The 27546-nt window shown below is 47.3% G+C and overlaps 2 protein-coding genes across 4 annotated transcripts; one reads left to right on the top strand and one right to left on the bottom strand.

Annotated features, from left to right (window-relative positions):
- LOC104847688 (leucine-rich repeat-containing protein 51) lies at positions 1 to 27542 on the top strand. 3 transcript variants are annotated; one of them, XM_010603210.3, is made up of 10 exons: positions 1 to 140; positions 6529 to 6591; positions 7322 to 7459; positions 12239 to 12444; positions 13692 to 13840; positions 14066 to 14087; positions 18381 to 18390; positions 25169 to 25477; positions 26492 to 26688; positions 27099 to 27542. In XM_010603210.3, the coding sequence occupies exons 3-10, from the start codon at positions 7378 to 7380 to the stop codon at positions 27417 to 27419; spliced, it is 1296 nt and encodes a 431-aa protein (XP_010601512.1). In that variant the 5' UTR covers positions 1 to 140; positions 6529 to 6591; positions 7322 to 7377; the 3' UTR covers positions 27420 to 27542. The 3 variants fall into 3 exon arrangements, with proteins under 3 accessions (XP_010601512.1, XP_010601510.1, XP_010601511.1); XM_010603208.3 differs by lacking the exons at positions 14066 to 14087; positions 18381 to 18390; positions 25169 to 25477; positions 26492 to 26688; positions 27099 to 27542 and adding an exon at positions 14101 to 14298; XM_010603209.3 differs by lacking the exons at positions 6529 to 6591; positions 14066 to 14087; positions 18381 to 18390; ... (1 more) ...; positions 26492 to 26688; positions 27099 to 27542 and adding an exon at positions 14101 to 14298.
- On the bottom strand, positions 15332 to 21630 carry Lamtor1 (late endosomal/lysosomal adaptor, MAPK and MTOR activator 1). Its single transcript, XM_010603207.3, has 5 exons — positions 21458 to 21630; positions 16932 to 17077; positions 16647 to 16724; positions 16192 to 16318; positions 15332 to 15875 (listed from the first exon to the last, which is right to left on the bottom strand). Exons 1-5 carry the CDS (start codon positions 21497 to 21499, stop codon positions 15783 to 15785), a joined length of 486 nt encoding a protein of 161 aa, XP_010601509.1. The 5' UTR covers positions 21500 to 21630; the 3' UTR covers positions 15332 to 15782.
- Positions 27543 to 27546: the final 4 nt, after the last annotated feature.

Below are 27546 nucleotides of genomic sequence, written 5' to 3' on the forward strand. Positions count from 1 at the left end.
GCGGCCTACAGGTCCCGGTAGGCTTCGGGGCTGCGTTTAGGGCTCCGGCTCCGACGTGGTGACGAATGTAGTTGCTATGGCGTTGCTCAGAGTATCACCAAAGTAGTGGGACGCGGAGGCTGCAAGGGAGGCTACTGCGGGTGAGTCGAAGGGAAAACAGGAAACCCACTCTCTGGCACAAGAGTTCTATGGAGAGGGGAGGTGCTCCACCGAAAGACTAAGAACGTCCCTGATGGCCCGCTTACTATCCGAAAGTTCTTCCAGGTTTTTTCCCATCTCAAGTCTATATCCTCTTCTTGGGTACTCAGTGACACCCACAACTTAATTTGCCACCTGTGTGCAGATTTACACAGATATGTATCTACAGCCCTGCCCTCCTAAGTTGCAGATCTATATAACCAGTTGGCTCTTGGGTATCTCCTTTGGAATATCGCAAAGGCAACCCATTTTCAACATATCTGTGTGTACCCCCAGCCCTCTCTTCTAAGCCTGGATGTCTTCTGTGGTTCCTACACAATATACACAAACAAAGTCCAAGAGTAATCCTTAATACCCCTTCCGTTTTTTATCTGTCATGAGTTCCTGCAGGGTTTATTTAGTGTGTGTGGTTTTTTTGTTGGTTGGTTGGTTGGTTTTTGAGACAAGGACTGGCTATGCAGTTCAGGTTGACCTTGAATTTACTGTGTGGCACAGCCTGGCCTCGAACTCGTGGCGATCCTCTTGCCTCAGCTTCCAAAGAGCTGGGACTATAGGTGTGCACCACTACCCTAGACTCCTAAATTTTTTATCTAGTCTGGAGTACCTCACATCCTTCCTGCCTTTCCTCTCAGCCATTTTGCATACTGCAGACCGATGAATCCTTCAAAATGGAAATCTGAAATTGTTTATTCTCCCCACTCCCACTTAAATATATACAGTACTTTGGGTCTTCCTGTTCCTCTTAGCATAAAGCAACGTCTTAAGGTGGCTCCTGCCACCTCTCCAGCCTTCACTCTGATTATACATACTTTCCTCCTCCGGTTATAGTCCCCCTTTAAGTTCCTCATAGTTTTTTTGGGGGGGTGTGGTGGAACTGTAGTCAGGGTCTTGCTACGCAGTTCAGACTGTCCTTGAATTCACTATGTAGCCCAGGCTGGCCTCAAACTCATCAGTCCTCCTGTGTCAGCCTCCCAAGTGCTGGGAGTACAGGTATGCACCACCTTGCACAGTTTAAAGTCCAAAGTTTCCAGAAACCCTCCCACCACAGCCTTGGGAGTTTGGTTTGGTTTGTTTTTTGAGTTTTTTTGTTTTTTTTTTTTTTTTTGAGACAGAGTATCCTTGTGTAGTTCACAGTGGCCTTGCATTCACTATGTAGCCCAGGCTGACCTAGAACTTGCAGTGGGTCCTCCTGCCTCAGCCTCCCAAGTACTGGGATAGTAGCCGTATGCTACAACACTTAGCCCACTTACAGCCTTTGCACACAGCTATTACTTCGGCCTTATTTGCTCATCTTTTAAATTTTCAAAAATTTGTGTGTGTGTGTGCATGCACCGTTGTGCACACATGCCCTAGGAATCAAACTCAAGGCCTCAAATATGGTAAGCATATGCTCTGTCACTGAGACACACACACACACACACACACACACACACACACACACGCACAGAGTCCCTGTACTTACCCTTCAGATATCTCTGAGTCACCAATTCAGGAGTAAGCAAGTCAGATCCCTCAGTTATAGCAAGCTCTTCTTCTTTTTTCTTTTTTTGGTACTGGAGATCAAACTCAGGTCCTTGTGCTTGCAAGGCAGGCAGGAAAACCACTGAGCTGTATCCCCGGCCCAAAAGTTTTTAATAAATGTAGTGTTTCTGAAACTTTTTTGTTTCATTTTGTTTTTTGGTACCAGGGATCGATCTCAGGTCCTTGTGCTTGCAAGGCAGGCGGCAGAACCACTGAGCTAAATCCCTAGCCGCAGCCTCTTCTTTGTAGGTCTATTCAGTTGCAATTTTTTAGGTATTTAGTAAATCCTACTACTTCCCACCATGTACAACTGCTAGTAAAAACTAGTGGGATTTATGGTCATAACAGACAACAAACAGAAAATTACAATGTTTTAAATGTTACCAGTGTAGTGTACTATAGAAGCCAGGGCTTACACATGCAGATTTGCAGATAAGGGAAGGCTTCTCAGGAAAGTTAGTGCTGAGTTCTGAAGTAAGAATTGGCAAGGAAAAAGGAGGAAGAAACTATATTATTCCAAGCAGAAAGAGCTGGAATGGAAGAGTATTCCATTCAAAGTCCCAGAGGCAGGGGTAGACAACTTAACTGAGCTGTTGCATTTGGCTGGACTACAAAAGTAGAAATAAAGTCAGACTAACTGCTGTTATTGCAGCACTCTAAGAGGCTAAGGCAAGAAGATTCCAAATTTCAACCCAGCCTGGGCAACTTAGCGAGATCCTGTCTCAAAATAAAAACGGTTGAGGATGCAAAGGCCCTGGGTTCAATCCCCAATACCATCAAAAAAAATTTTTTTTGCTAATTTGGAAAATTTCCTGCTGGGCATGGTAGCATACACCTGTACTTCCAGCACTTGGGAGGCAAAGGCACGAAGATTGTCGTAGTTTGAGACTGTAGTAGTTTGAGATTGTAGTAGTTGAGACTGACCTGGAACTCACTCTGTAGCCCAGGCTGGTCTCAAACTCAAAGCAATCCTCCTGCCTCAGCCTCCCAAATGCTGGGATTACAGGTGTGTGCCACCACACCCAGCTTTTTTTTTTTTTTTTTTTTTTTTTTTTTTTTTGGTACCAGGGATTGAATTTGGGACCTTGTGCTTGCAAGACAAGCAGGAGAACCACTGAGTTAAATCCCCAGCCCTATGAGACTCTATCTTAAAAAAAAAATCCAATTCAAAACAGAACAAGTATGTCCCTAGCCCTGTCATTTGCTAAGTGAGTCAGTCCGGTCAGGTGAATTTACTGGAATCTGACTGTCTCCGGGTTATGTGCCCCAAGAGCAGGGAAAGACTTAACTCCACACACGGTCACAGAACTGCAGCGTCCCAGCTTTGTCAAGTCCCCCCAGAAGTCAAGCCCTTTGCCTGACACCTTAAAGACTCTATTTATTATTTTCCTTTTGGTTTTTGGTTTGGTTTTTTGATACGGTCTCCCTGTGTAGTGTAGGCAGGCCTTGAACTATGTAGCCCAGGCTGGCCTCGAATTTGCAGTGTCTCTACATACAGACCAATTTTGCTTCAGCTTTCCAAGTGCTGTGTTTTCAGGGTGTGCCATCATGCCTGGCTTACAGACCCCATTTATTCCTCTATTTCTTCATTCTTCCATGTATCCATTTGCCCATCAAACCATTAGTGAATACCCAGTCTTCGCCAAGCTCAGTGAAGAGTAATTGGAGAAGCAGAGAAAGAAATCTGACTTGTCTCTGCCCTCAAATTTATAGGGAGGAAACAGAAAACAGCATAAAGAAATAAGCACAGAGAATACATCTGCTTCCATTTATTCCAAGGGAGGATTTGACTTCATTTCACAGGTGAAATAATAGGCTGTAATGAAATTCTGTCCAAAGTACAAGGGTGCAAGCATGAGTTAGCTATTGCTGTGTGACAAATAATCCCTCTAAAGAGAGTGGCTTAAAACAATAAGCATTTATCCTGGGCCAGGGATTTAGCTCAGTGGCAGCATTTATCTCTACTTCCTCACTTCTAAGTAGGGATAAGTGTTTATCCTTACCTCTGAGTTAGCTGGACAGTTTTTCTGGCCGTGGCTGAGCTCACTGATACACTTGTAGCCTTCTAAGTGCTGGACAACTCTCATCTTGCTTAGGGATGGGCTCAGCACATCTATCACCTTCCCCCAGCAGGCCAGCATGTTCTCCTCTCAGGGCTCTGGCAGGGAGCAAGACAGCAATCCCCCTTTAAAGCTTCTGTTTGCTGTGTGCTTCTCAACATCCCACTGGGCAGAACAAGTTACACTGCTGTGCCCAGCACCAGAGAGGGATGGAACTACAAAGTCAAAGGGCAAAAAGGGAACAGATACACAAAGAGGGATCATCAAAGCAATCAGTCTAACATGGGACACGCTGACGACTTTTATCTGGAAAAGAGAGGCTTTGCAGAAGAAGGTTCATCACAGCTGAGTGTTGAAACGTGAGAGTATTCAGTAAGAAGGCAGCTGTTACTTGGAACCGGAGGCGGGCATGTTTGCCACGATCAGTAGAAATCAGTAGCAGGTCTTTCTGTGCTTGTAAGAGGGTTCTATCGTTTGTATCTTGGCTTCATTCCTTTTGGTCAGGCACAGGGCAGCAGACACTCAACAAATGTTTGCAGAACTGAATTGATATCTTACTGTGAATGAAGTGTGGAATGAAACAGCTGAACCTGGGATAAAGTTGTTAGAACAACTTTGCATCGGCTCTCCCAAAATAGAAACCCTTGTATTGGGCAGCTTCTCATTCATTCATCCCACAAACATTTCCCAAGTGCCTGTTGTAAACTAGGTCATGTGTAAGATGATAAATAAGACATGGTACTGGCTCACAGCCTGGGTCACTGTTTTATTGGAGAAGGTTAATATCCATTCCATGAGAAAATTTATCAGGCCTCTTCTATTTTTAGTACTGACTCAGAAAACCTATCAGGAGCTGGTACTACACAAAATGAGCTCTTAAGAACTGCACTGAAGGGCTGGGTATTTGGCTCAGTGGTTCCGCCGCCTACCTTGCAAGCTCAAGAGCCTGAGTTTGAATGCCGGTACCAAAAAGAAAAGAAAAAAAGGAACTGCACTGAAGTTTTCTCATCGCCAAGGAGATCAACAGTAAAAAAATCTGCCTTTCAGTGTTTTAAGCTGAAGTCCATGTTCAGTGGTACAGAACTCTAGGATTTCAACCTAGGACTTTGTTTGAGAAAAGTAGTCAGGCATCAAACTTGTTTTAGGTTCTGCAATGTTTAGATTTATATCTCAGCTAGGTTCCTCTATTTGTACAAAAAAATATATGCTGTTGACTGAGACAAATTCCAGGTATGGTTGTGCATACCTGTAATTCTGTACTTGGGAGGCTGAGGAAGAAGAATCATGAATTCAAGGCCAACCTGAGCTACATAATGAGACCCTGTCTCAAACAAAGAACCAGAGCCGGGTGTAATAGTGCCTGCTTGTAATCCCAGCACTTGGAGAGGCTGTGACAGGAGGATCATGAGTTCAAGCCCAGCCTGGGCAACTTATCAATTTGGTAAGACCCTGTCTCAAAATAAAAAATCCTAAAAGGGCTGGGGATGTAGCTTAGTGCAAAGGCCCTGAATTGAATCCCCAGTACCACAAAAATAAGTCGTATTTGCCAATTTCAACGGCTCTACATACACACTTTTGTTTATTTTTTTGGTATTGGGGATCGAACTTGGGTCCTTGTGCTTGTGAGGCAGGTGGCAGAACTTCTGAGCTAAATCCCCGGCCCATATAGACTAATTTTGAATCCAGTGATGAGCACCACTTATTCCAAGGTTTCCCTTTTTGCTTTGGCTATCAGGAATTTCATCGCTAAATACAAGCATAGATTCCTAAAGTCTCTGAAATATCCTTTCCTTTAATCTCATTTCTGCAACTGCAACATCCATGTGGTAGTCAACTAAGCACCTGATTGGTAGCTTAATCCAAATTTTAAGTGTAAAATTTCTCAGTAATTTCTAATATTAATGTTAAATATTTCAGATATATTAGGTTAAATAAAATATATTAACTTTACTTGTTTCATTTTACCTTCACTATTGTTCCTAGAAAATTTCCATTACATAAACAGATGTGATGGCACATGCCTGTAATCCCAGCAGTTGGGAGCGAAGGCAAGAGGATCACCATGAATTTGAGGCCAGCCTGGGCTACATAGCAAGACCTTGTCTCAAAAGGAAAAGAAATAAAAGCAAAAAAAAAACAAAAAAAATGAAATTCCATTACATGTCAAAACTATTATATAAGGCTTATGACAGCCGTGTTTTACAGAATATCCAGTTGGATGAGTGTATAATTATGCTAACCCTCATCATTTTTGGAGAACAAGTGAAATAATAATGCGTACAACAGCAGATGAAAGGAAAAGGATGGTTGATTCAGTGTCTACTTGTTTTTGAGACAGGGTCTTGCTATGTAGTTGAGGCTGGCCTCTAACCTCAGCTCATCTCAAACTCAGTGATCCTCCTGCCTCAGCCTCCTAAGGACTAGGACTTCAGGTATGCACCACCACACCTGGCTGTTTGTTTGTTTGTTGATACAGGGTCTGTTTTTCCAGGCTGGTCTCAGCCTCCTGTCAGGGCAATTTGTCTTTTGTTTATGTGATTTACATGCTAAAAACTCGGCAAAGTGGTTTCAGTTATGTTCATCCCAGGTGAGTAGTATTCTACAACTCTCCCTAGTCTCCAGGAAAAACCTGTTCTCAGCTTTACATCAGCTAACAAATTGGAATCTGATAGGACAGTTCACACCACATTGCAGATGACTGATAACAACTTTGTGTTCGCCTGTCTCAGAGATTATTTCCATTTAACAGGGAAAAATCCCTGAACCCAAAGGAATGAATCCCTAATGGTGGAGTTTCAGGAATCACTGACAGGTGAGTGAGAGGCAGACTCTTGTTTTGTGTGTGTTTATTGTCTACGGAGCTACTTTCAGGAAGAGGCTGAAAGTAGGGTCTTCGGAAGGAAAGGAAATGAAGCTGATGGACAAGGTGGGCACACATGGCAGCATATCCCCAGCTGGGTCAGGCTGCAGTGAGCTCTCAGACACCAACAGGATCCAGTGCAGCATCTCAAGGGTTCGTTAAGCAACAGAGTAGCCCAGCTGATGTCACCAGAGTAGGTATGAAGATGGTCTCCATGGTAACTACTGTGGAGTAGCAGAAAAGCTCAGAGGATTCAGGAAACTCTTTGACTGCAGTCTGCACCTGACTTACTCCACTGGCTTAACTCTGGGCAAGTCCTTTATCCCTTGGGTCTCAGTTTGATATGAATGTGCTCTGAGGAAGAGAAAGAGCCCTACAAATGCAAGCAGTAATGATTAATATCTTAGCTGGGCATGGTGGCACAAGCCTGTAATCCCAGCACTTAGGTGGCTGAGACAAGGAGGATCTTTTTGAGTTTTAGGACAGCCTGGGCTACACAAAGGGTTCAAGGCCAGCCTGGACTGCATAGCGAGACCCTGTCTCAAAAAAAAGTATCTTAAGATGGAAGTGCACTTAGGCAGGCCTAAAGTAGCAGAGGGATAAAAAGTAGAGATGGAGGGCTGTGGGGAAGTGGGGGTGGATGGCCCTGGTACCTGGAAAACCCAATGTTCTCTCCTCCTAGGCTGCACCCAGACTCCCAGGGCTGGTGCTTGCAGATGACGAATGATGGCCTGAACTATGAGCAGGCAAGGCTACGTGAACTCTTCGGTGCAGGAGCCCCCTCTTGACTACTCTTTCAGAAGCATTCATGTCATTCAAGGTCAGCCCTTTCCTTGCCTTCTGCTCACAGGGCAAGAGGCCCAGTGTGGTCCCTAGGAAAAAACCATACTCTTCTACCTAAAAGCCTCAAGTGACTCCTCCTATACATTTGCAGATTTGTTGTCATTGGGGTAGAAGTGAGGAGTAAGAGGTGTTTTTCTGGTGCTTCAAACCCAGAACCTTGCACGTCCTAGGCAAGTTCCACTGAGCTACATCTCCAACCCAGAAATTTTTTGTTTGGTTTGTTCATTTTTTAACAGCAAAATGAAAGGAACCGGGGGCCTCTTGGAGTAGGTGACCATCTTCAAAAGAAGCCAAGCAGCAGGGCATGGTGGCACACGCCCATAATTTTAGCACTTGGGGTAAGGAGGATCACCCCAAGTTTGAGGCCAGCCTATGCTACATAATGAGTTCAAGGCCAACCCAACTACATAGTGAGACCTTGTCTCAAACACCGAAAACAGAACAAAAAATTATGTAAAGGGCTGGGAAATATAGCTCAATGCAAAAGTCCTGGGCTCAACCTCCAGCGCCCCCCCCCCAAAAAAAGAAACCAGGTAGCTGGGTATGAGAACAGCACATGACTACAATCCCAGCTACTTGGGAAGCTGAGGCAAGAGGATCACAAGTATGAAGCCAGTTTGAGCAACCTAGGGAGACCATCTCAAAATAAAAACAGCTGCGTATGTAGCATTCCCTGAAGTCAATCTCCAGTGCAAACTGGGACAACAATCTACCAGCCAGTAGTTTTTTATTCTCTTGTTTTTACCTGAAAAGAGGGGGAAACTAGTGAGTAAAAACTACAGGCTACTGCAGAATACCAACAAACAGGCAGAACTATCTCCTCAGTCTGGGAATACAAGTCTGTTCTGATCACTGGTGAAACATGAGAGAGCTTATTACTGACAAGCTAGCGTGTTTCCAGTTTACTTACTGACATATTTCTGACATGCATTCCAGCCATGCAGGTTCTAACACTGCCCACACTCACTCCTGTTTTACCAGTGTCTTCATAAATGGGCACCTAACCCAGCTTCTGCCACTCCTGGCTTTTGTTAACCATCCATCACAGAATACGTGTTCACACCCACTGTCCTCGACTCATTACTGGGCTTTGGTCTTCTCTGTTGGGCAGCAGTAGCTACTTGTAAGCACAGGAAGCTGAGGAATACCACTGGCCTTGGCTTGGGTTTAAGACACTACTTGGGTTAGCATCAGCCATGGTTTAATTCTCATCTGATGTCTCCCTAGCACACACCCACCTACCATGATCTTTGTTGTACACTGCATCATTTCTGATTGATGTAGTCCACATTTCACAGGTTTAGATACAATAATAGGTATGTGCAAGATGGCTGAAGTGACAAGTGCAGGGGAAGTAGAGAGAGCTCATTATCATGGGAATTCCCAGCTCTGAAGGAGATGTAGCTCTTCCCTCTGGACTCCTCAGAATGACTGACAAGCTCCTACTACCAGGGTTGTGTCTACCACATAAACCAGAATGTGTACACAGGCCATCAATACTTCATTCAATACTTCAGTACTTACTGAGCACCTATTTATCAAGCACTGATGTACAGATGTATACATGTATACATGCACACATAGAGACATGGTGCTCCTCGCTACGTGTGTTAGGGGATGGGAAAGAGAGGTATATCAAAGTCTCCACAGGCCGGAGTCCCTTCAGTTTCCCAGAGCTTTGGAAACACATCACTGGAATTAAAGGACAGGGTAGAATTTTGGGGTTCTTGGGACACTATTTGCTGAATTAGTCAAGATAGATCATATATGAAATGGTGGTGACTTTAGAAAGCATCTGATTTATACCACTTGATAAGGCAAAAGCTTGGAGAATGTCACCAAGCATGGACTAATCCCATGTTTAACCACAGTCCCCTAACTTGTACTCATGAACCTAGAGTTAAGGGTTTCCCCCATCATACACACCAACTTCTATTACGGAGTCGATGACAGGAGATTCTTCCAATCAAACTGACTTCTGCCTCTGGGAACACATGGGAAAAGCTGCATGGCAGCCCTTCAGAGATGAGAAGACAGGATGGTTTCTCCCGGTCCTTCTGAAACTTTCTAGTTCTATGACTACTGATATTTGTGTCCAATTTCGAATCCTGTCTTGACCAGTTACTTTTTCCCAGTAGTACTGGGAATTGAACCCAGAGCCTAAACCCAGGGCCTTTTCACTGAGCTACATTTGTACCCCTTTATTTGAGACAGGGTCTAAGTTGCCTCGTCTTGGCTTAAACTTGTGATCCTCCTGCTTCAGCATCCCGAAGTGTTGGGATTATAAGCACGTGCCACTTCACCCAGCTTTTGAACAAGGAAGCTTTTAAGACCTCCTTAGATCATCTAGTACTTTGGTGGACTCTGAAAGGACCAAGCTATAGCAGTCTGGACACCGCTGTCCAACCCTGTTTGCTAACAGCAGCTTCACATTTCAGGCAAATCCATTGATCCAGTGGATCCCAGTTTGGGATCAGCCCATGTTTAGTGTCATCCCAAGCTTCTCTGCCTCCCCAGACTGGACGCTAGCTCATGTATTATTTTGATCTTAGTTTTTATTCTTCTGAGGGTTGTCAGGAGGCATGGGGAGGGAGACAAGCTTAGGACTCTGTTCATGCGCAGTGGTCCTCTGCACTAGTGGGTCCTGTTCAATCTAGAACTGAGGCAGAGAGCCATCTGGTGGATGCTGCCTGCCCTGCAGCTTTGGAGGAGAGGTTAATGTGTGTCCAGTAGAGAACTGAAGGGAGGGACTGGTGAAGACAGCCTGGCCAGGTTTGGCAAATACTAAATACTTCTTTCCCCAGAAGCACCCTTTGACTAGTAAGCATAGGTTTAATATCACTGGGAAAATATAATCACCCAGCCAGATCTGGTGCCTGGTTCTAGCTCTGCTACTAATTGGGAGGTTAGGCTATTTGTGTTTGTTTTGTGCGGTACCAGGAATGGATCTCAGGACCTTGCATTTGTCAGGCTGGATGGACCTCAGACCTTGCACTTTTGAGGCTGGTGCAGGGCCACTGAGCTAAATCCCTGGCTCTGGGCTGTTTTTAAAAAGCAGCAGGGGAAGGGTTCTTGCATATATGTCTCTTCAGCCAAACTTTCAGAGGTGGTCGCTACCTGATTGTACTTTACCTTTCCACTCACTGTGGAACTTACTCCAATCTGTTTTCTAATCAAGGTTACCAAGGACTTCACAGCTACCAAAGTTATTTTCCAGTCCTCACCTCTCTAAAACTTAATCCTATAAACTTTTATTATTTTGAGACAGATCTCATTAAGTAGTTCAGGTTGGCCTTGGACTCAGTGATCCTCCTGCTTCTGCTTGCTGAGTGCTGGAATTACAGGCGGGTGTTTTGTTTTTGTTTTTTGGAGACCGGATCTATGTAGTTCAGACTAGCACTGAACTACGTAGCCTATGCTGGCCTTGAACATGTGTCAATCCTACCTCAGCCTCCAGAGTGCTGGGGTTACAGGCATGTGTCACCAGACCTAGCACTCCCCAAACACTCTTCAAGCTATTTTCTCTTGGTTCTTCCCGTCCTTCCCTTATTACTTATTTTCTTTTAGAGTTTTTGTTTTTTTTTTTTTTTCTTTTTGAGATGGGGTCTTGCTATATAGTTCAAGCTGGCCTTGAACTCGCTGTGTAGCCCAGGCTGGCCTCGAATTTGTGGCCATCTTCCTGCCTCAGCCTCTAGAGTGCTGGGATTACAGGCATGCACCACCGTGCCTAGCCGTCATTATTTTCTTTAATGGACATCTTACTCTTTGACCCATATATACCCTCACTCTAAGAAATCTCATGTTTCCCTAATTTGTACATCCCACATTAATGATTCTCATGTCTGTCTCTGGAACTTTGGGTTTCCATATCTAGCTGCCTACTTGGCTTGTCTACTTTTCCATACTACAGGAAACTACTGAAAGACACACCAAAGCCAAGCCTGAACTCATCACTTTACCAACCTACTCTCTCCTTTGTAATTGTTATAATCTTTCCAGTCACTCAAGCAAAAACACTGGGAACCACCCTTGAATATTCTTCTACCCTTCCACCCTGGAATATTCATTCAAGTCATGCTGCTTGTATAACCCTCTCATCTCTTGCTTGGATGACTAAAATAGCCAAGCTGGTCTTCTGGTCCCACCTACCCACACAGAAGCTTCAAAGTGATCTTTCAAGTGGAAACTCTGAATCATTTCCTTTGCTTTAAACATACTGGTCGCTTCCCATCACCTATAGGATAAAGCCTGAGGTCCTTAGCCTGGCATTTAAGACAAATGACTGCTCCTGTCTTTTTCTTTGTTCGCTTGGGCAGTATGCACACACCCATGCTGTTTTAGAACTCTGTGCCTTTGCTTATCCTTTCCGGAACTCTTTGCTTAGTTCACATCTTCTTGGTTCAAGCCTAACAACTCTGGTTTTTAGTTTCCTTATCTATAAAATGGGAGTGGGCTTGCTTCACCTTCATTCCCACAAGAGTGGTATGTGGAGGACTCCAGGACATAACAGACATGAGACCACCTGATGTGGAAAGCCAAGAGTATAAGATGGAAAGTCTTTGACTTTCAGTCCAAGCTTACTCTGACTGCTGCAGCTTGTAGGACAGGGTTGCACTAGATGCAAGCACAGTGCTGTGGACCCATCCGCTCCTCTAGCCACAGCTTGGGATAATCATCTTCCCAGCTCTGTTCCTGCCCACTCCCTAAAGCCAGAAAAGCAAAGATGACATACCCAAGCCTCACTTTGTCCTCACAGATCTGGTTAGTGAGGAGCCAAGGTCAGGGCTACGACCACTGAAGCATTCAAAGTCGGGGAAGTCAGTGACCCAGTCCCTGTGGCTCAACAACAATGTCCTCAGTGACCTGAGAGATTTCAACCAGGTGGTTTCACAGCTGCTGGAGCATCCAGAGAACCTGGCCTGGATTGACCTGTCCTTCAATGACCTGACTTCTATTGATCCTGTGAGTTCCTAGCCCTAGGACTCAGGGGCTGGGCTGAAACTACTCTGGCCTCTCCGCTGCCATGTGTTATCAAGAGTAGAGGGTCCAGCCAGGCGTGGTGGCACACGACTGTAATCCCAGCACTCCGGAGGCTGAGGCAGGAGGATCACTGTGAGTTTGAGACCAGTCTGGGCTACATAGTGAGTTCCAGGTCAGTCTCAACTACATATTAAGACCCTGTCTCAACCACCCCCCACCACCAAAAGAATAGAGGGTCAGCATGGTGCAGTCCAAGGCACATAACTATGGGGGGCACAAAGATAGAGATTCAGATCCCGAGTGTGACTCTTAGGGTAACCTCTCAAAATCTCAGCCTCAGGCAGGCATGGTGGTGAACACCTGTAATCCCAGCACTCTGGGTGGCTGTAGCAAGAGGTTTGCAAGTTTTGAGCCCTACCTGGGCAACTCAGTGACTTAGAGAGACTGTTTCAAAAATGAAGAAAAGGTCTAGAAATGTAGCTCAGTCCAAAGGCCCTGGGTTCAATTCTCCCTACTGCAAACCAAACCATACCATCTTGCCCTACCCTATCTGAAAAATGAAGATAATATGCCAGCATCATAAAGGTTTTGTAAGGATTAAGTGAAAATAATACAACAATCAAATGGTACATCAAAAGCAGAAGCAGAACTGCGGTATTGTTGGTACCCAGTGTCTTGTGCTGAGTTCTGCTGTGGAAGAGGTAGGTAGAAAAGTACACTACTTAACTTGCTGAGAATGATTCAAGTTTTAAGAAATAAACAAAATGTGGCCCCTTCTTGCCAGAATCCCTGTTGGTGGGAAAAGGGGCTGAGGCATGACTTGGAGACTGTTCCCCTGGTATAGTAACCTTACTTCAAGTATTTTAGAAACTTTACTTTTGTGCTTGGCATGATACTGTATTCCTGTCTCCTGCTATCACCAAAGCTTCCATCACAGTGAGAGGGTAAGTTAGGCTCAGGGAGATGCAAGCAGGAGAACCATGACCTGGCTACTCAGTGGCAGTGCTGGGACTCAGGGCCCATACCTCCTGCCTATCAGGTCAGTTCTATTTCAGTGTGATGGCCCTGTGTCCCTTAAAAGTAAACACAAGTGTAGAGTCACCCACTAAGGCTGTGAGGGTCAGAGTGGAGGGCAGGGTGTTCCCCAAACTTTTCCTTCTCTGCCAAAGTCAATCCTGAGCAGAGACCCAGGGTCCTGTCTAGCCTGGCTCCTGGGTTCCTCTCAACAGGTCCTAACGACATTCTTCAACCTGAGTGTCCTCTACCTTCATGGCAACAGCATCCAGCGCCTGGGAGAGGTGAATAAACTAGCTGTCCTCCCTCGGCTCAGGAGTTTGACACTCCATGGGAACCCCATAGAGGAAGAGAAGGGGTATAGGTAAGTGTCCTGTCCCTGGAGCTGGGGTCCAGCTGGGCTCCCAAAGGAAGAGGGGAGGGGAGACGAAATCTCAGACCTGAAAGGGGAGTAGCAGACCTTGAAGCATTTCTTGCTGTCAGTCAGAATAAACCCAGTAGACCCCGCAAACTACATTCCAGTCCCTCCATGCAGAGGAGATAGCAGCAACTGGGGGGCGCAGAGTGGACAGAGATTGTGCTGGGGGAGCAAGGTCTGGTCCCCAGCCCAAGTCTTCCCCACAGGCAGTATGTGCTGTGCAGTCTGCCCCGTATCACCACGTTCGACTTCAGTGGGGTCACCAAAACAGACCGCACCACAGCTGAGGTCTGGAAACGCATGAACATCAAGACCAAGAAGGCCCACCTCAAGAAGAATGCACTCTGAGCTTCCCTCGGGACTAGAGCCCTGAGGACAGTCAGCCTGGCTTAACAATAAATGATTTGAGCTGTTAGGCGGAGTAGAAGTCATTTGTATTCTGTTGCGATGTTCTCCAACTCCAGTAACCATCTGTAGTTCTAGTCTTAACTTCACCAAGGCAGGCCATGGAGGGAAAGAAAGGCCTGCTGGCCTGGGACACAGGAGAGCTGGCCGACCACATCACCCTGGGCAACTCATCCAGCCTCTCTGGGCCCCTCTGTACTCTTAAGCTTCGATATCACAGGGTTAGAGTAGATGGCTACTTCCCAAATTCTTCAGAGTGCCAGGCTGTGTGTGGCTGCCCAAAGGACTCCACAACAGGCCCAAAAGATGGGCTGAGATCCACTCTATAATCAAATCACTGTAGTTCTACAGTTCTATACATTGGAAGACCGCTTAAGATTCCATTTGAGCCTGGTGGCTCATGTCTGTAGTCCCTGCATTCAGGAGGCTGAGGGGAGGAGGACTAACCTGAGTGTGCGGCCAGCCTGGGCTACATAGTAAGTTCAGCACCAGCACAGACTACAATGGAAGTTAAGACCTTGTCTCGAAAAACAAACAAACAAAAAATATTTGGAGCCGGGGATTTAGGTCAGTGGCTTCACCACCTGCCTTGCAAGCACAGGGGCCGAGTTTGATCCCCAGTACCAAAAAAAAAAAGGAAAGAAAAGAGCCAGGCATGATGGCAACACACTGTGTTTTAGACAGAGTCTAGTCTTTGCCAAACACCCAGGACTCTTGGTAATTTCACTGAGCCTGAAGGAGGGTCCTCAACAGCACAGGTGCCTCAGATCAAAACTGGTGAGCTCTGACAATGTTCTCACCCAACCTTAGCACAGGCACCTGGAACCCTGAACCCGTATCTCCTGGATTCCTCTTTATTGCCCCTTGAAGATAGTCCCTTCCCTGATCTCACTGCCCACAGACCTGAGGAGCCAAGAAGTAAAAGGGCAGGACAGAGGGGCTGGAACCAGCACACAAATGAATACATTTCCTTTATCGAGAGTGACAAACAAAAACAAAAAGAAAAAAGACCAAACATGTAAAAACCCAAGGTGCTAGAAATACAAACTCAATTCATTCAAATTCAAGCTCGTCCAGACCCTGGTCACAAACCCTGGTGAGGTGCATGTGAGCACCAAGTCAGGGAGGGGGGACCAGAGTGAATCTGAGGCCAAGAAAAAGGGTGGGAAGGGGATCCCTGGGTCCCCTGTTGTTCGCCTCCACAGTGGTATCTCTACCTTCTCAAAGACTAGACACCTCCCAGGCCATGTCCTCCTGGCCCCCATCCCACCCCAGCCAGGGCTTCGAAGGCCAGTCCCAAAGGTCCTACCCCCCCCTGCTCCGTCCTCACTTGCTTGGGCTTCTAGCCCTGCTCTTCTCCACATTCTTCTGTGATTAGTAGCAGGTTAGGGTACTGTTTAAGCCGCAGTGAGGCTGGGGGCCAGGGGAGGCGTGGTGGAGACGGGCTGAAGAGAGGAGAAGAGCTGTTCAAGGACCCCCCTCTTCATGGGATCCCAAACTGTACAACCAGCTCCTCTTTCGCGTCCACACGGATCTGAGAAAGTGCACTGTAGGCATAAGCAGCTATCCTGGAGACCTGAGGTAGAGGGGCCGGGGAGGAGAGGAACAGAGAGACACGTGAGACAGGATCCAGCTCAGGCAGAGGGAGGAGGGAATGAGACGACAAAGCCAAAAAGAAAGGCAAGGATGCAAAATGCAGAAGGAAAAGAACAGAGGGAAAGAAGTAATAGAGGATGAGAGTAAAGGGTCCGGGGAGGATATAAAAAGTCAGGGAGCAAAGAGGTGGGAGTGAGCTGGGCCCACAGGTTGCCAGGTTTCATAATCCACTTCCCTGCCTCCTCTGAGGCAGGACAGCGTGGGAAGGGTGGATCGGATAGGCCAGGGAGGCTCACCTGCTGCAAGTCAGAGAAGGGGATAGGCTCGCTGGCCAGCACTTGGTGGGGCTGGCTGGTGAGAGATGGTAGTGGTGGCAACTTCTTCCAATGGGTCAGGCTGCTGCTCAGCACAGCCAGGCGGGTACTGGCCGAAAGGGAGGTGATGGGGGGAAGGGCAGTTAGGCTGTTGACTGCCCTGCCCTGCCCTGCCCAGCCCAGCCCAGCCCAGGCAAGCCTCACTCAGGCCAGAGGAGCAGGTTGACAGGGTCTAGCTCATCACAGACACTCTGGGTACATACACCTCCATAGGCCTCAGCACTCTCAAGAGCATACAGAGCAAGGAGGGCTAACATGTCATCTACAGAAGCACTGAAGTGGTCTGTGGTCAGTCTCCCGGGCTGCGGCCCAGGCTCCAAAAGTGGAAAGGGCTGGCAGGAAGGGAGGGGAGGGGCTCAAGGTGGACTGCAGCTCACCTGTACTGCCTCGCCCGGTCCATGTACTCATGCTGCTCCATGCCCTGGGAGTCTGCAGCAGACACATCGATGATGTTGCTTTGGGGAGAGGAGACAGGAGATATGACAGGTGTTTCAGAGAGGGACCAACTGGACTCTGCAGGGTGCCAATTCCCAGGCTATATGACACCAGTGTCTCTGCCTGCCCAGTAACTGTCTCATCCCCACGTGCTGGGTCTGGTTGTCCCTTCCCAGCCTTTCATTTGGACGCAAGCTCTGCCTCAGGCCTGGTCCAGTGCCACTCACCTGGCTGTCTTGGCAAGGATAGAGGAGAGCAGGGCCTGCTCATCTGTGCGAGCGGAAGGCAGGCTGTGGTAGTTGGGCTCAGCTCCATTGAGGGCTTTGGTGGGAGGGCTACTAGGGTCTAGCAGCAGCTTCCGCTCCTCTCGATCCTAGGAGAGGCCATCAGAGAGAAGTCAGCCCCAGGACCCATAGTCCAATAGTCCTTTCCTGGTGTTTTCCTCTCAGCTCAGCTCTGACCCTTAAACATCAAAATACTTTTACAGGGAATATTCAAAGCACCAAAATTACAGAATATCAAGTAACACTTGATTCCTGCTGCCCTTTACAGCTCAGTGTAACTTGTGATCTGGGATGAACTAGAATCCTAGAGGGCCTGAAAAGACAGACAAAGGCACAAATATTCAGCAGCAGCCCTGGAAGACAGTCCCATACTCATTGGAAAAAGGATGTCAGAGCTTAGAAGACAGAAAAGGTGGGAAAATACTAAATCATAAGGTTCTAGAGTGGGGACCCCTGCAAGTCAAAAGACCAAGAGTGAGCCAGCTGTAGTGGTACACAACTGTAACCCCAGCGCTCTGGAAGGCTGAGGTGGAAGGATCAAAAATTTGAGCCCCAGCCGGGGATTTAGCTCAGCGGTTCGGTGGCCTGCCTTGCAAGCCCAAGGACCTGAGTTCAATCCCCAGTACCAAAAAAAAAAAATTGAGCCCCATCTGGGCAGCTCATTGACTGTGCAAACCCTGTCTCAAAAATAAAAAATAGAGAACCAAGACCTGTCATGTAAAGGTACAAGACCCCAATGATGAATGTAACTACTGTATACCTAAAATGTACCAATAAACTTAATGAGGAAAAATAAAAAATAAAGGACTGGGGACATAGCACACAATGTGAAGGCCCTAGGTTCAATCCCAGCACCACCACTACCACCACCGATAACAAACGGGGGTGGGGGTGGCATCTGAGTGGCCTCCCTGACCCTCCAGGGCAAGGTCCTCCCCAGTAAGGCTGTCTGATCCCAAGATGGATTCAGACCAGCGATGAATAGTAGCATTGTTCCTCGCTGGCCCAAGAGACCTCCTTAACTTTTAGCAGCACTGTTACTACCAGCCTGCACTGATGACCACAACCTCCAGAACTAGCTAAATCCAAACCACATCTCCCTAGTTCTGTACAACTATATTTCTCCTTTTCCTATTTCAGTACCACCCCCTTTTTGGTACCAGGGATTGAACTCAGGTCCTTGCACTTGCTACACAGGCGGTAGAACTATTAAGCCAAATCCCCAGCCCAGGCCCTTATTCTTAGGTACAGCTTTCTATATCTGACTCTGCCTTGAGCCCATTAGCTGTAAATCCCTGCTGGCTTTGTGCCAGCTCCAATATGGATAAGCAGACCTGTTGGGTGTCTGTCCAAGTCATAAAGAGCTCATGACAAACCCAAGGATGGGGTGAGTGCCCTGCACCCTGGCTAATGCTGACTCATCAACCTGCTGGATCTGACCCCCGAAGACTCAGTGTTCCCTTCCAAGCCTGTCTCAGTTCCTGTCACAGAGTTCCGCTTCAGCAGCCAGCTCCCCTTAATTGAAGGCCACTTCCTCCTGCCTCACCTGCCCCACCCTGAGCAGACCCAGCCTTTTCACTTTCCTCTTTCTTCTCAAGTCTAGGTTGCCCAAGGGTCCCCAGACCATTTGATCTAGTTCCCAACAGCATGAAAAAAACAGCTTGCTGTTGGGCGTTGTGGCACATGCCTGCAATCTCAGTACTCAGGAGGCTGAGGCAGGAGGATCGCTGTGAGTTCGAGACCAGCCTGGGCTACATAGTGAGTTCCAGGTCAGTCTCAACTACATAGTGAGACCCTGTCTCAAAAAAGAAAAAAAGAAAAACAGCTGTGGGGTTCTGCCCTGTCACCTCCAAATTCCTACATACTACATACTTTTGTCTTCTTTCTGTATTAAAGACAAAAAGCTTGCCAAAGAAGAGCTTATCTCTAAAGAAAGCTGGCTCCATAATGAGGCTAGAATTACTTTCCTAAATCCTTCCCCCACCTTCTCTTTTTTTGTTTAGACAAGGTCTGAGTATGTAGTTTAGATTGCCAGGAAATCAGTGATCCTCCTGCCTCAGCCTCCTGGAGTGCTGGGATTACAGGCGTACACCACCACACCCAGCCCTCCAGCCTCACTTCTGATAGATCTTCCAGCAAAATATGTATAGTTCTCCTCTCTCAAGAGTTTCAAGAACAAAGCTATTTTCCTAACCCCTAGAAGAGATCATGCCACTCCCTTCACAGTGGATGGATAGTATCACTCTACACCCAGATGAGTGGAGCATGGGATAGGTCTATCACACCAAGGTCTGTCCCTGAGTCAGTATAACCCTAGAGTCAAGGCCAACCTCGCTGTCAACCTCACCACAAACACAAATGTAACCTACCCATGGTTACCCTAGCCACTTGGGTCTGTGGACATGGATGACCAAGATAGCTTGGCCCAATACATAAAGCATATGGTCTGACATCAAAACATCTTACCAGGGTATTTCTCAGGACTGCAAAATCTTAGTCCCCCTTAACTTTTTCCTCACTTTTTTTGTTGTTTGAGATAAGGTCTCTGCTCTGCAGCCCAGGCTGGCCTTGAACTCAAAGCAATCGTGCCTCAGCCTCCCAAGTGCTGGGATTACAGGCATGTACCACCACACCTGGCTTCTCACCTTTCCCCCTCCTGTAGTACTGAGGATTTCAGGGACTCATGAGAATACTAGGCAAGGACTCCTCCAGCCCTTTTTTGATTTTTTTCAAAAGGGTCTTGCTATATAGTTCAGGCTGACCTTGAACTCACTATGTAGCCCAGGATAGCCTCAAACTCATGGTGATCCTCCTGCCTCAAAGCCCTTTGAAAATTGTAATGTGTGAGGCACGAAATCCCGGCAATTTAGAAGGCTGAGGAAGGAGGATCGCTTTGATTGAGGCTAACCTAGGTTACATAGTGAATTCAAGTTCAGCCTTAAATACACAGCAAGTCTTTATCTAAAAAACCAAAAAAACAAAGCTGTAATGTGTTATACATTTCTTTTTATTATTATAATAAAGGGGTGGTGAATGGATATGATCTTTCCTGAATGAGACCTTAAATCGCTCATCACTGGATCAAACACCTCTGAGAGTCTCATTTGCCCATCAAGGGGAAGGTGGAGGATTCAGGAGAGCAGCAAACCCAGCTCTCTTCCTGCTAGAAAAAGACATTCTTCCTCAGATGCTAACCCTTTTTATTCGCTGGGACAATTTCCCACCGAGCCACCTCTCCCAGTAAGTAAAATTACTGTTGTCTCTAATAGGCTTCTAATATGCTAGGTTGACATTAGTGATACTGGCCATGAGATATAACTGACACACGGCACAGGAAACGTGTTCATTAGGTTTGGAGAATTTTGGATCAGGAGCCATTCATAGCTCCCGTACAAATAACATTTTCCTGAACTTAAGTCTTTAACTCAAAATACCATTACTAAGAAAAGAAATACTTTCCAAATACCAGTGGTATAACCTACTTCTGTGACAGTCTCCCCACCTAGACTGCATACTACCCAATGAAACAATTCTGTCTGAGTCTACTATGTGTTAAATAAAGGTAGAACTCAGGCTCAGGAAAAAAAAAAGAGTATCCAGCAGCTTGAGACTTTATCCATGTAAAGGTCTCCCCTTCAAGTGCTCAGGCAGGGCAGGGACTGAAATATGGAAAGTGGGCATCAAGGGGAAGAATATTTACAGTATGTACAGGTCTCCCCAACCTAACTCCTTCTCCAAAGGGACCAGGTTTGTAGCCACAATCTCAAGACAGACACCTCTCTAGCTAGAGGAACCTTCAGACACCAGCGTCGGCACGAAGGCAGGCCGAACTCTGAACCAAAAGCTCCAATCCTTCTTTCCCAATTCAGTCAAAGCTAAATCCAATGTACTGCTTCCCAAACAACTTCCCACACGTCTCTTCATTGTAGTTATTAGAGTTCTTCACTGGCTAACTCAAATGTTACCAACTTCGGAGGTTTCTCTGGTCCCAGACCAGCAGTGCCAGTTCTTCTCCAACTCCAAGGACAGAGAGGATACACAAACTCCTGGTCCATTCTAGGGCAATCTAACTCAGGGCCTCAACTTAACCACTTCTACAATGGATTCGCAAAGCCCACTAATACAAGCGCAGAGAAGTCGCAGGGAGTATGGAAAGGAAGTACTTGCCAGAGAAACCTAGGAAGGACTCTTAAAGCTTGTTAAAGTCTAAAGACAGGGATAGGTGGAAGGGGAAGGAGTCAGATAGGAGGCCGCGGGCACATCTCCTGACCGAGACTAGGTGAAGACCTGGGGCTTTAACAGAGGTAGAAGCTCGGCTTGGCGTCTCCTCTGTAATCTGTCTCCTACAGGCCTCCGTACTGCATGAGCCTTGCACTCGGGCTCCCACTCCTCTGCAGATTTTTTTTGGGGGGGCCCCAAGTCCCAGGGTCTAAGCCCTCACTCCCGAGCCCCGCCTGCCGCGGCCGCACCTGGTCCGAGTCTTCGTTTTCGCTGCTGTAGCAGCACCCCATTGCTGGGGTAAGGCCGGGCACTCAGGCCGCGCCGAGGAGGGACGGCGTCCGTCAGGAGCCCTTCCGGTCACATGCCTACGGCTGCCTCTCGCAAGCTACTATCCGTTCCCCTCCCCCTGACCATCCAGTCCCAGAGGCACAGCCAAACCCCGGCTTCCGGCTCCACCCCCCAGACGTGTGACTACCACCAACCAATGGAAAGGTGCACCCTATGCGCCAGCGCAGGAATCACGTGACGCGAGGACGGGGAGGGGCGTATCACATGACTATCATGTGCCCAGTCTGTAAGTTTAAATCCTCTAAACCCTGGGCGGTAATTCCACTCTGTAATCGCCTGGCTCTTAGGCTACCTTTCTGGGCCAGAGAGTGAACACATGCCAGCTGCTGTTATGATACGCTCTTTTAAATGCCATATGAGGGATGAATGGGATCCAGGCCCCCCCCCCGCTCCTAAGGGCCTATAGTTTGGGGCACACACAAGCCTAAAAAGGTGGGTGCTACTGCCATGGTGGCACACGCCTGTGATCCCAACACTCAAGAGGCTAAGGCAGGGCGATCGCTGTGAGTTTGAGACCAGCCTCAGCTACATAGTGAGTTCCAGGTCAGTCCCAACAGTTTCAACTACACAGCGAGACCCTGTCTCAAAAAAGCAAACCAAAACAAAAAAGAAGATTGTTGCCCAACAGGGCTGGGGAAGGGGTAGTTTATACCTTAACTACTTAAAGCAAGGCCTATCCCTCGGGACATTTTCTTCAGTCTTGCCTTTTGACAACAGCCATAGTAACCCAAAGCCCTTTTGAGGAGGGGAACTCTGAGACAGTCTCACTGTGCAGCCCAGGCTAGCCTTGAAATGAAGATGACCTTGCTTCTGCCCCCAAAATGCTGGGATTATAGTCAAGTGACTTCATGCAGGGTTCAGTTCGCTCTTAAAAACCCCTCCAGGCCAGATAATGTAGCTCAGTGACACAGCACCTGCCTGGCAAGCATGAGGTCCTGAGTTCGATCCTGACTCTGGCCTACCCCAAAAGAGCACCCCTCCTGCGGGGCAGGGTGGCAGATGCCTTGTAATCTCAGCACTCAAGAGGCTGAGGCAGGAGGATTGCCATGAGTTCAAAGCCACCCTGGGCTTCGTACTGGGTTCAAGGCAGCCTGAACTACATAGCAAGACCCTGTCTCAACAAAAAACAGAAAACTCAACCCTCCTGTCTTCCCTTGGGCCAAATCTGAACTCTAGATTATGCATTTCCTGATACCTGCCTCCCGATTCATGCCAGAGGGTGGAGGAGCAGGGAAGGTGCTTCCCCTAGCCAGAGAAATACTTGCAAAGTTTCTTCTCTTTGGTTTTGTTTTGTGTGGTTGTTTTCTTGTTTGTTTTATGTTACTAAATATGAAACCCAGAGTCTCGAGTGTGGAAGACAAGTATTCAACCATTGAGCTACACCCTCAAGTCTGTTTTGGGGTTTAAAATGGTCTCCTAAATTATCTAGGCTGGCCTTGAACTTGCTATCTTGCCTCAGACTCCCCAGTGGCTGAGATCACAGGCCTACCATACCCCACCCAGCAGTACTTGGTTCTTTCACTGACCTGAACGTTGCATGTGGGGCCTGGCAAACTATCTTCCTGCCAGGTCTGTCTATTGTCTACAAGGCTTCTCAACACAAGTGATATCCATCTGATTACCTTCTCTGACTCGATTCTCTGAGCATCTTCAGTTTCCTGGTGCTTCATCTTTATCCAGTGTGAATTAATTCATTTGGTCAATGAATGTTAACTGTCTACTGTGTACCATACCAGTGTTCTATTTGGATAGGCCGTCATTCAGAAAACAGTCAAAAGTTCCTGTACTCATGGAGCATCCAATGTAGTGTTCACAGCATATTGTGATCTTGTGTTCCTAGGTCAACCTCTGCTATTAAACTGAGAGTTCCTGGAGGACAGGTGCAGGTTTTGACTCTTCTCTGTGACCCAAGCCACTGAAAACTTCAATTTTGAGTTGAGTAATTTATAGTTTCTCCATCACCTTGGCTCACAGCATGTTTTGTGTCTTGGTCCAAGGGAATGGAGAAGTCACCAGACCTAGTAGCATTTACTACCCCTCCAATGAAGACCCTGGAGTTCTCTAAGTTTTTTTGAGGGCTCCTAAAGTTTAGAAGGTATCTCCACCTTGTCCCTAGGTCTGAGGGCTGGGGATTTACCTCAGTGGCACCTCACCTGCCTCCCAAGCAGAAGGTCCTGAATTCCATCCCTGATGCCGAAAAAAACAAAACAAAACAAAAAAACTAATTACCTAGGTCTGGTAACTTGAACTGCACAGTCTCAGGTAGCAACAGCTGCCTCAGCATCAATAATTGAAAGCAAGTCCAGCTTCTTGCCTCAGGGTTATTCCCCCTAAGGACTCCCCTACCTGGCCTGTACTCCAGTCTTCCCTAAGCAGGAGCCTCTATCCCAGGTAAGGTGGGCCTTATGGATCCCCATGCTCACCATCACTTACCTATTCACATCCATTCATGCAGTCTGCTTTAGTCCTTCCCCCACCCCCACCAAAGGCCCTGGGAGCCCTGCCAGGTCAGATCTAGAGAGGGAGGATGGTCCAGGGCTGGGAGAGGAAAGGGCAACCATCTTTCACAGGGGACCTTGAGGAAAAGGACTGAGAGTGAGGAGAGTGTGTGGTGTTTTTATGTATGCACTTATAAAGAGAATTCTGAAAGTACGAAGAGGGAAAAAATGGGAGAAGGAAGAAGGGAAGAAGTACAAATCAAGGACTCGTTCTACCTTCAGTGAAGAGCAGAGAGTCCTGGGGGTGGGAAAAAAGACATTTCACCCTAACATCTTTGAAGTATTTTTATTGCCTTTTACTGAGGCACAGCACGGTGACAATGAGGCATTTTCCTGAACAAAAGAACCAGGCTTTTTTCTTCTGCTACACGGTATTAGGTGAGAAGAGGCCAAGCAGCTAAGGGGTTAGGTGAATGTGAGGATATTGTAGAAGGAATTTAAAGAAGTTCTGAAGAACGGGTGACATCAGGGATAAAAGGAAATGAGTGAGGGGAGTTAGGTGGAGATAAAGATTGGGACCGGAAAGAGGTGGTTTGAGGTTGGGTTGAACGTGGACAGTAGAGTCTGAAAATACACAGGCTTGGAATCATACCAAGATGTATTCAGCTTTACCTTCCTGTGCTTCATCTTTTTTTTTTTTTTTTTTTTTTTTTTTTTTTTTTTTTTGGTTTCTTGAGACAGGGTCTCACTATGTCACTATGTAGTTCAGGCTGGCCTCAAACTCATGGTGATCCCCCTGCCTCAGGCTCCCGAGTACTGGGAGTAGAGGTGTGCACCACCACATCCAGAAATTAGCTCTTTAAATCATAAATATTCACAAGCCGGGTGTGGTGGCGCACACCTGTACTCCCAGCACTCAGGAGGCTGAGGCAGGAGGATCGCTGAGTTCGAGACCAGCCTGGGCTACACAGTGAGTTCCAGGTCAGTCTCAACTACATGTGAGACCCTGTCTCAAAAAAAAAAAAAAAAAATCGTAAATATTCACTGTCTGCTGTGCTCAGTTCTTCAGTGTGACTGGACAAAATACACAGCCTTTTTCAGCCATGGTTTGTAACATATGAGCATAGCAAATGCTACTGGTAAAGGCTACACAAATGACCAGCAATTGGTGTGTGTGGGTTTCTCTCCCAATATCCCTCCACCCCAAGGCACAGATAGGGACCATGTCCCCTGCAATTGCACTGGCATTCCTGCCACTGGTGGTGACGCTGCTGGTACGATACCGGCACTACTTCCGACTTCTCGTGAGAACCATCTTGCTGAGAAGCCTTCGAGATTGCTTGTCAGGGTTACAGATTGAGGAGCGGGCCTTCAGCTATGTGCTCACCCATGCTCTGCCTGGGGATCCTGATCACATCCTCACCACCCTGGACCACTGGAGCAGCCACTGCGAGTACCTGAGCCACATGGGGCCTGTCAAAGGTCAGTGTACCAGGAAGTACCCCTAAGAGAGTGAAGAAAGATCTGGAATCTGTCACTGCCTTCCTGGGTGAATTGGGCAGGTTCATGTTCTTTGGGTATCTTTTCTCATCTGGAAATAAGGGACTTGGACTGAGTCATTTATTCACCTGGTAAACATTTATTGCCATCTACTTTGTACCAGATATGAGCTAGGTATGGAAGAGGCAGAGGCAACAGAGATGAGCCAACCACAAACACTGGCCTCAAAGGAAGCATAATACACAAGGGAATAACTATAACAGCTTTTTTTTCCTACCATAGAAGCTTCTGCATCCAATTCAGGATAGCACCACCTCTATAATCTCAGTCCCAGCTCCCAGCAAAGTTGAAGTCTTATTTTAAAAATTTGTCCAATTCCAAGATCAGAAATATATTCGATAAACAATGAAAAGGGGAGTGTGAAACTAGAAGCCTCTCGGGAGTCTGGAAGATGGGGTTGTTGTTTCTACCTGGGCACTCCAGGAGGAAGCAATATTTGAACTGAGTTTAAGAGTGGTTTCAAGTTGGCCACGTGGATGGGGATGGTGGCGGGGATAAGCAAAGCCAGTCGTGTGTACAGATGTGGCATAGAGAAATGAGACATGATGGTTGATTCTGGGAACAGTTGTTTGGGATGGCTGTGATTTCAAGTTAAGGGTAGGAGGAGCTGAGAGCTGTAGCTGCAAAGCTAGGGTAAGATCAGGTCTAAGAAGGTCCTGAATTCCAGGCTGAGGATCCCAGTTCAACTCTAAAGGCCTTTAAAATATAGGAGCCAAAGACTGACTTATTTGTTAGATTTCAAGCTGGTGTGAATAGACTGGAGGGGCAGGACCAGTAGGGCAGTAGGGATGAAATGAAACCCCCAGTTGGTTGGGGCTATGAGGAGACAGGGATTTGCAGTCTCTTTTCATTTTATCAGACTGCTTGGTCCCACTGGTCCCCCTGCTTGCAGAGGGGCCCTGCATCATCTTCTGCAACAGCCATCTCACCCCATAGGTCAGATCCTAATGCGGCTGGTGGAAGAGAAGGCCCCTGCTTGTGTGCTGGAGCTTGGCACCTACTGCGGATATTCCACACTACTTATTGCCCGTGTCCTGTCCCCTGGGAGTCGCCTTCTCACTGTGGAGCGGGATCCACGCACAGCAGCAGTAGCTGAGAAACTCATCCGCCTGGCTGGCTTCGATGAGCGCACGGTCAGGCTCCCCATCTCCCTAATTCTGATCTCTTCTCTGGCATCCTGGCCTTGTCCTAGCCAGGCCTCTTCGCAAGTATGATCATGTAGGGTATGTGATCTACCCTCTGCCACAAGTCTTCACTACAGATTTTCTGCTAGATGACAAAAGGAGATAAGAAGTCTCGAGTTCAGCAACTCTGTGTCCAAATCTTAGTCTGCCTCTTGTTAGCTATTTGACCTTGGGCAAACGACATATCCTCTGAATTTCAGCATCTTCATGGGCAGAATGGAAATTACAATAGTGATCTAACTTCTTGAGTTCTGATGCCAGAGGAAATGTGAGACACTTGCGGGGACTTAGGCCAGATCCTGGTGGGATCTGAGTGGGAAAGGAATCCTTCCTATAGTCACAGCCGCCTTTCCCCACAGGTGGAGCTCATCGTTGGCAGCTCAGAGGAGGTGATTCCATGCCTGCGAGCCCAGCATCAGCTGAGTAGGACGGACCTAGTGCTCCTGGCACACCGGCCCCGATATTACTTGCGGGACCTGCAGCTGCTGGAGGCCCATGCTCTGCTGCCAGCCGGTGCCACTGTGTTGGCTGACCATGTGCTCTTCCCAGGTGCACCCCGCTTCCTGCAGTATGCCAAGAGCTGTGGCCGCTACCGTTGCCGCCTGCACCACACTGGCATCCTAGACTTTCCTGCCATTAAGGATGGCATAGCCCAGCTCACCTATGCTGGACCTGGTTGAGGTCCAGGACCAAAAGTAGTTAACTTATTCACCCCCATACCCACCAAGACAAGGACCTCAGAACATCCCCTTCCCTCCCTATTTGGTGCCCAATACTTGCTGCGCTCAGGGTTGGGAGGTTTTCTTC

The sequence above is a fragment of the Fukomys damarensis genome, unplaced genomic scaffold (assembly GCF_012274545.1).
Source record: "Fukomys damarensis isolate Sample0158 unplaced genomic scaffold, DMR_v1.0_HiC HiC_scaffold_16, whole genome shotgun sequence".
Taxonomy (NCBI): domain Eukaryota; kingdom Metazoa; phylum Chordata; class Mammalia; order Rodentia; family Bathyergidae; genus Fukomys; species Fukomys damarensis.

Coding starts and splice junctions, on each gene's coding strand:
- LOC104847688 (XM_010603210.3), top strand. CDS start 7,378: ATGAGCAGGCAAGGCTACGTGAACTCTTCGGTGCAGGAGCCCCCTCTT. Junction 12,445..13,691: donor ACCTGACTTCTATTGATCCT/GTGAGTTCCTAG, acceptor TCCTCTCAACAG/GTCCTAACGACATTCTTCAA. Junction 26,689..27,098: donor CTGGCTTCGATGAGCGCACG/GTCAGGCTCCCC, acceptor CTTTCCCCACAG/GTGGAGCTCATCGTTGGCAG.
- Lamtor1 (XM_010603207.3), bottom strand. CDS start 21,499: ATGGGGTGCTGCTACAGCAGCGAAAACGAAGACTCGGACCAG. Junction 16,725..16,931: donor ATCCTTGCCAAGACAGCCAG/GTGAGTGGCACT, acceptor CTCTCCCCAAAG/CAACATCATCGATGTGTCTG. Junction 15,876..16,191: donor CCTTCTCTGACTTGCAGCAG/GTGAGCCTCCCT, acceptor CCTCTACCTCAG/GTCTCCAGGATAGCTGCTTA.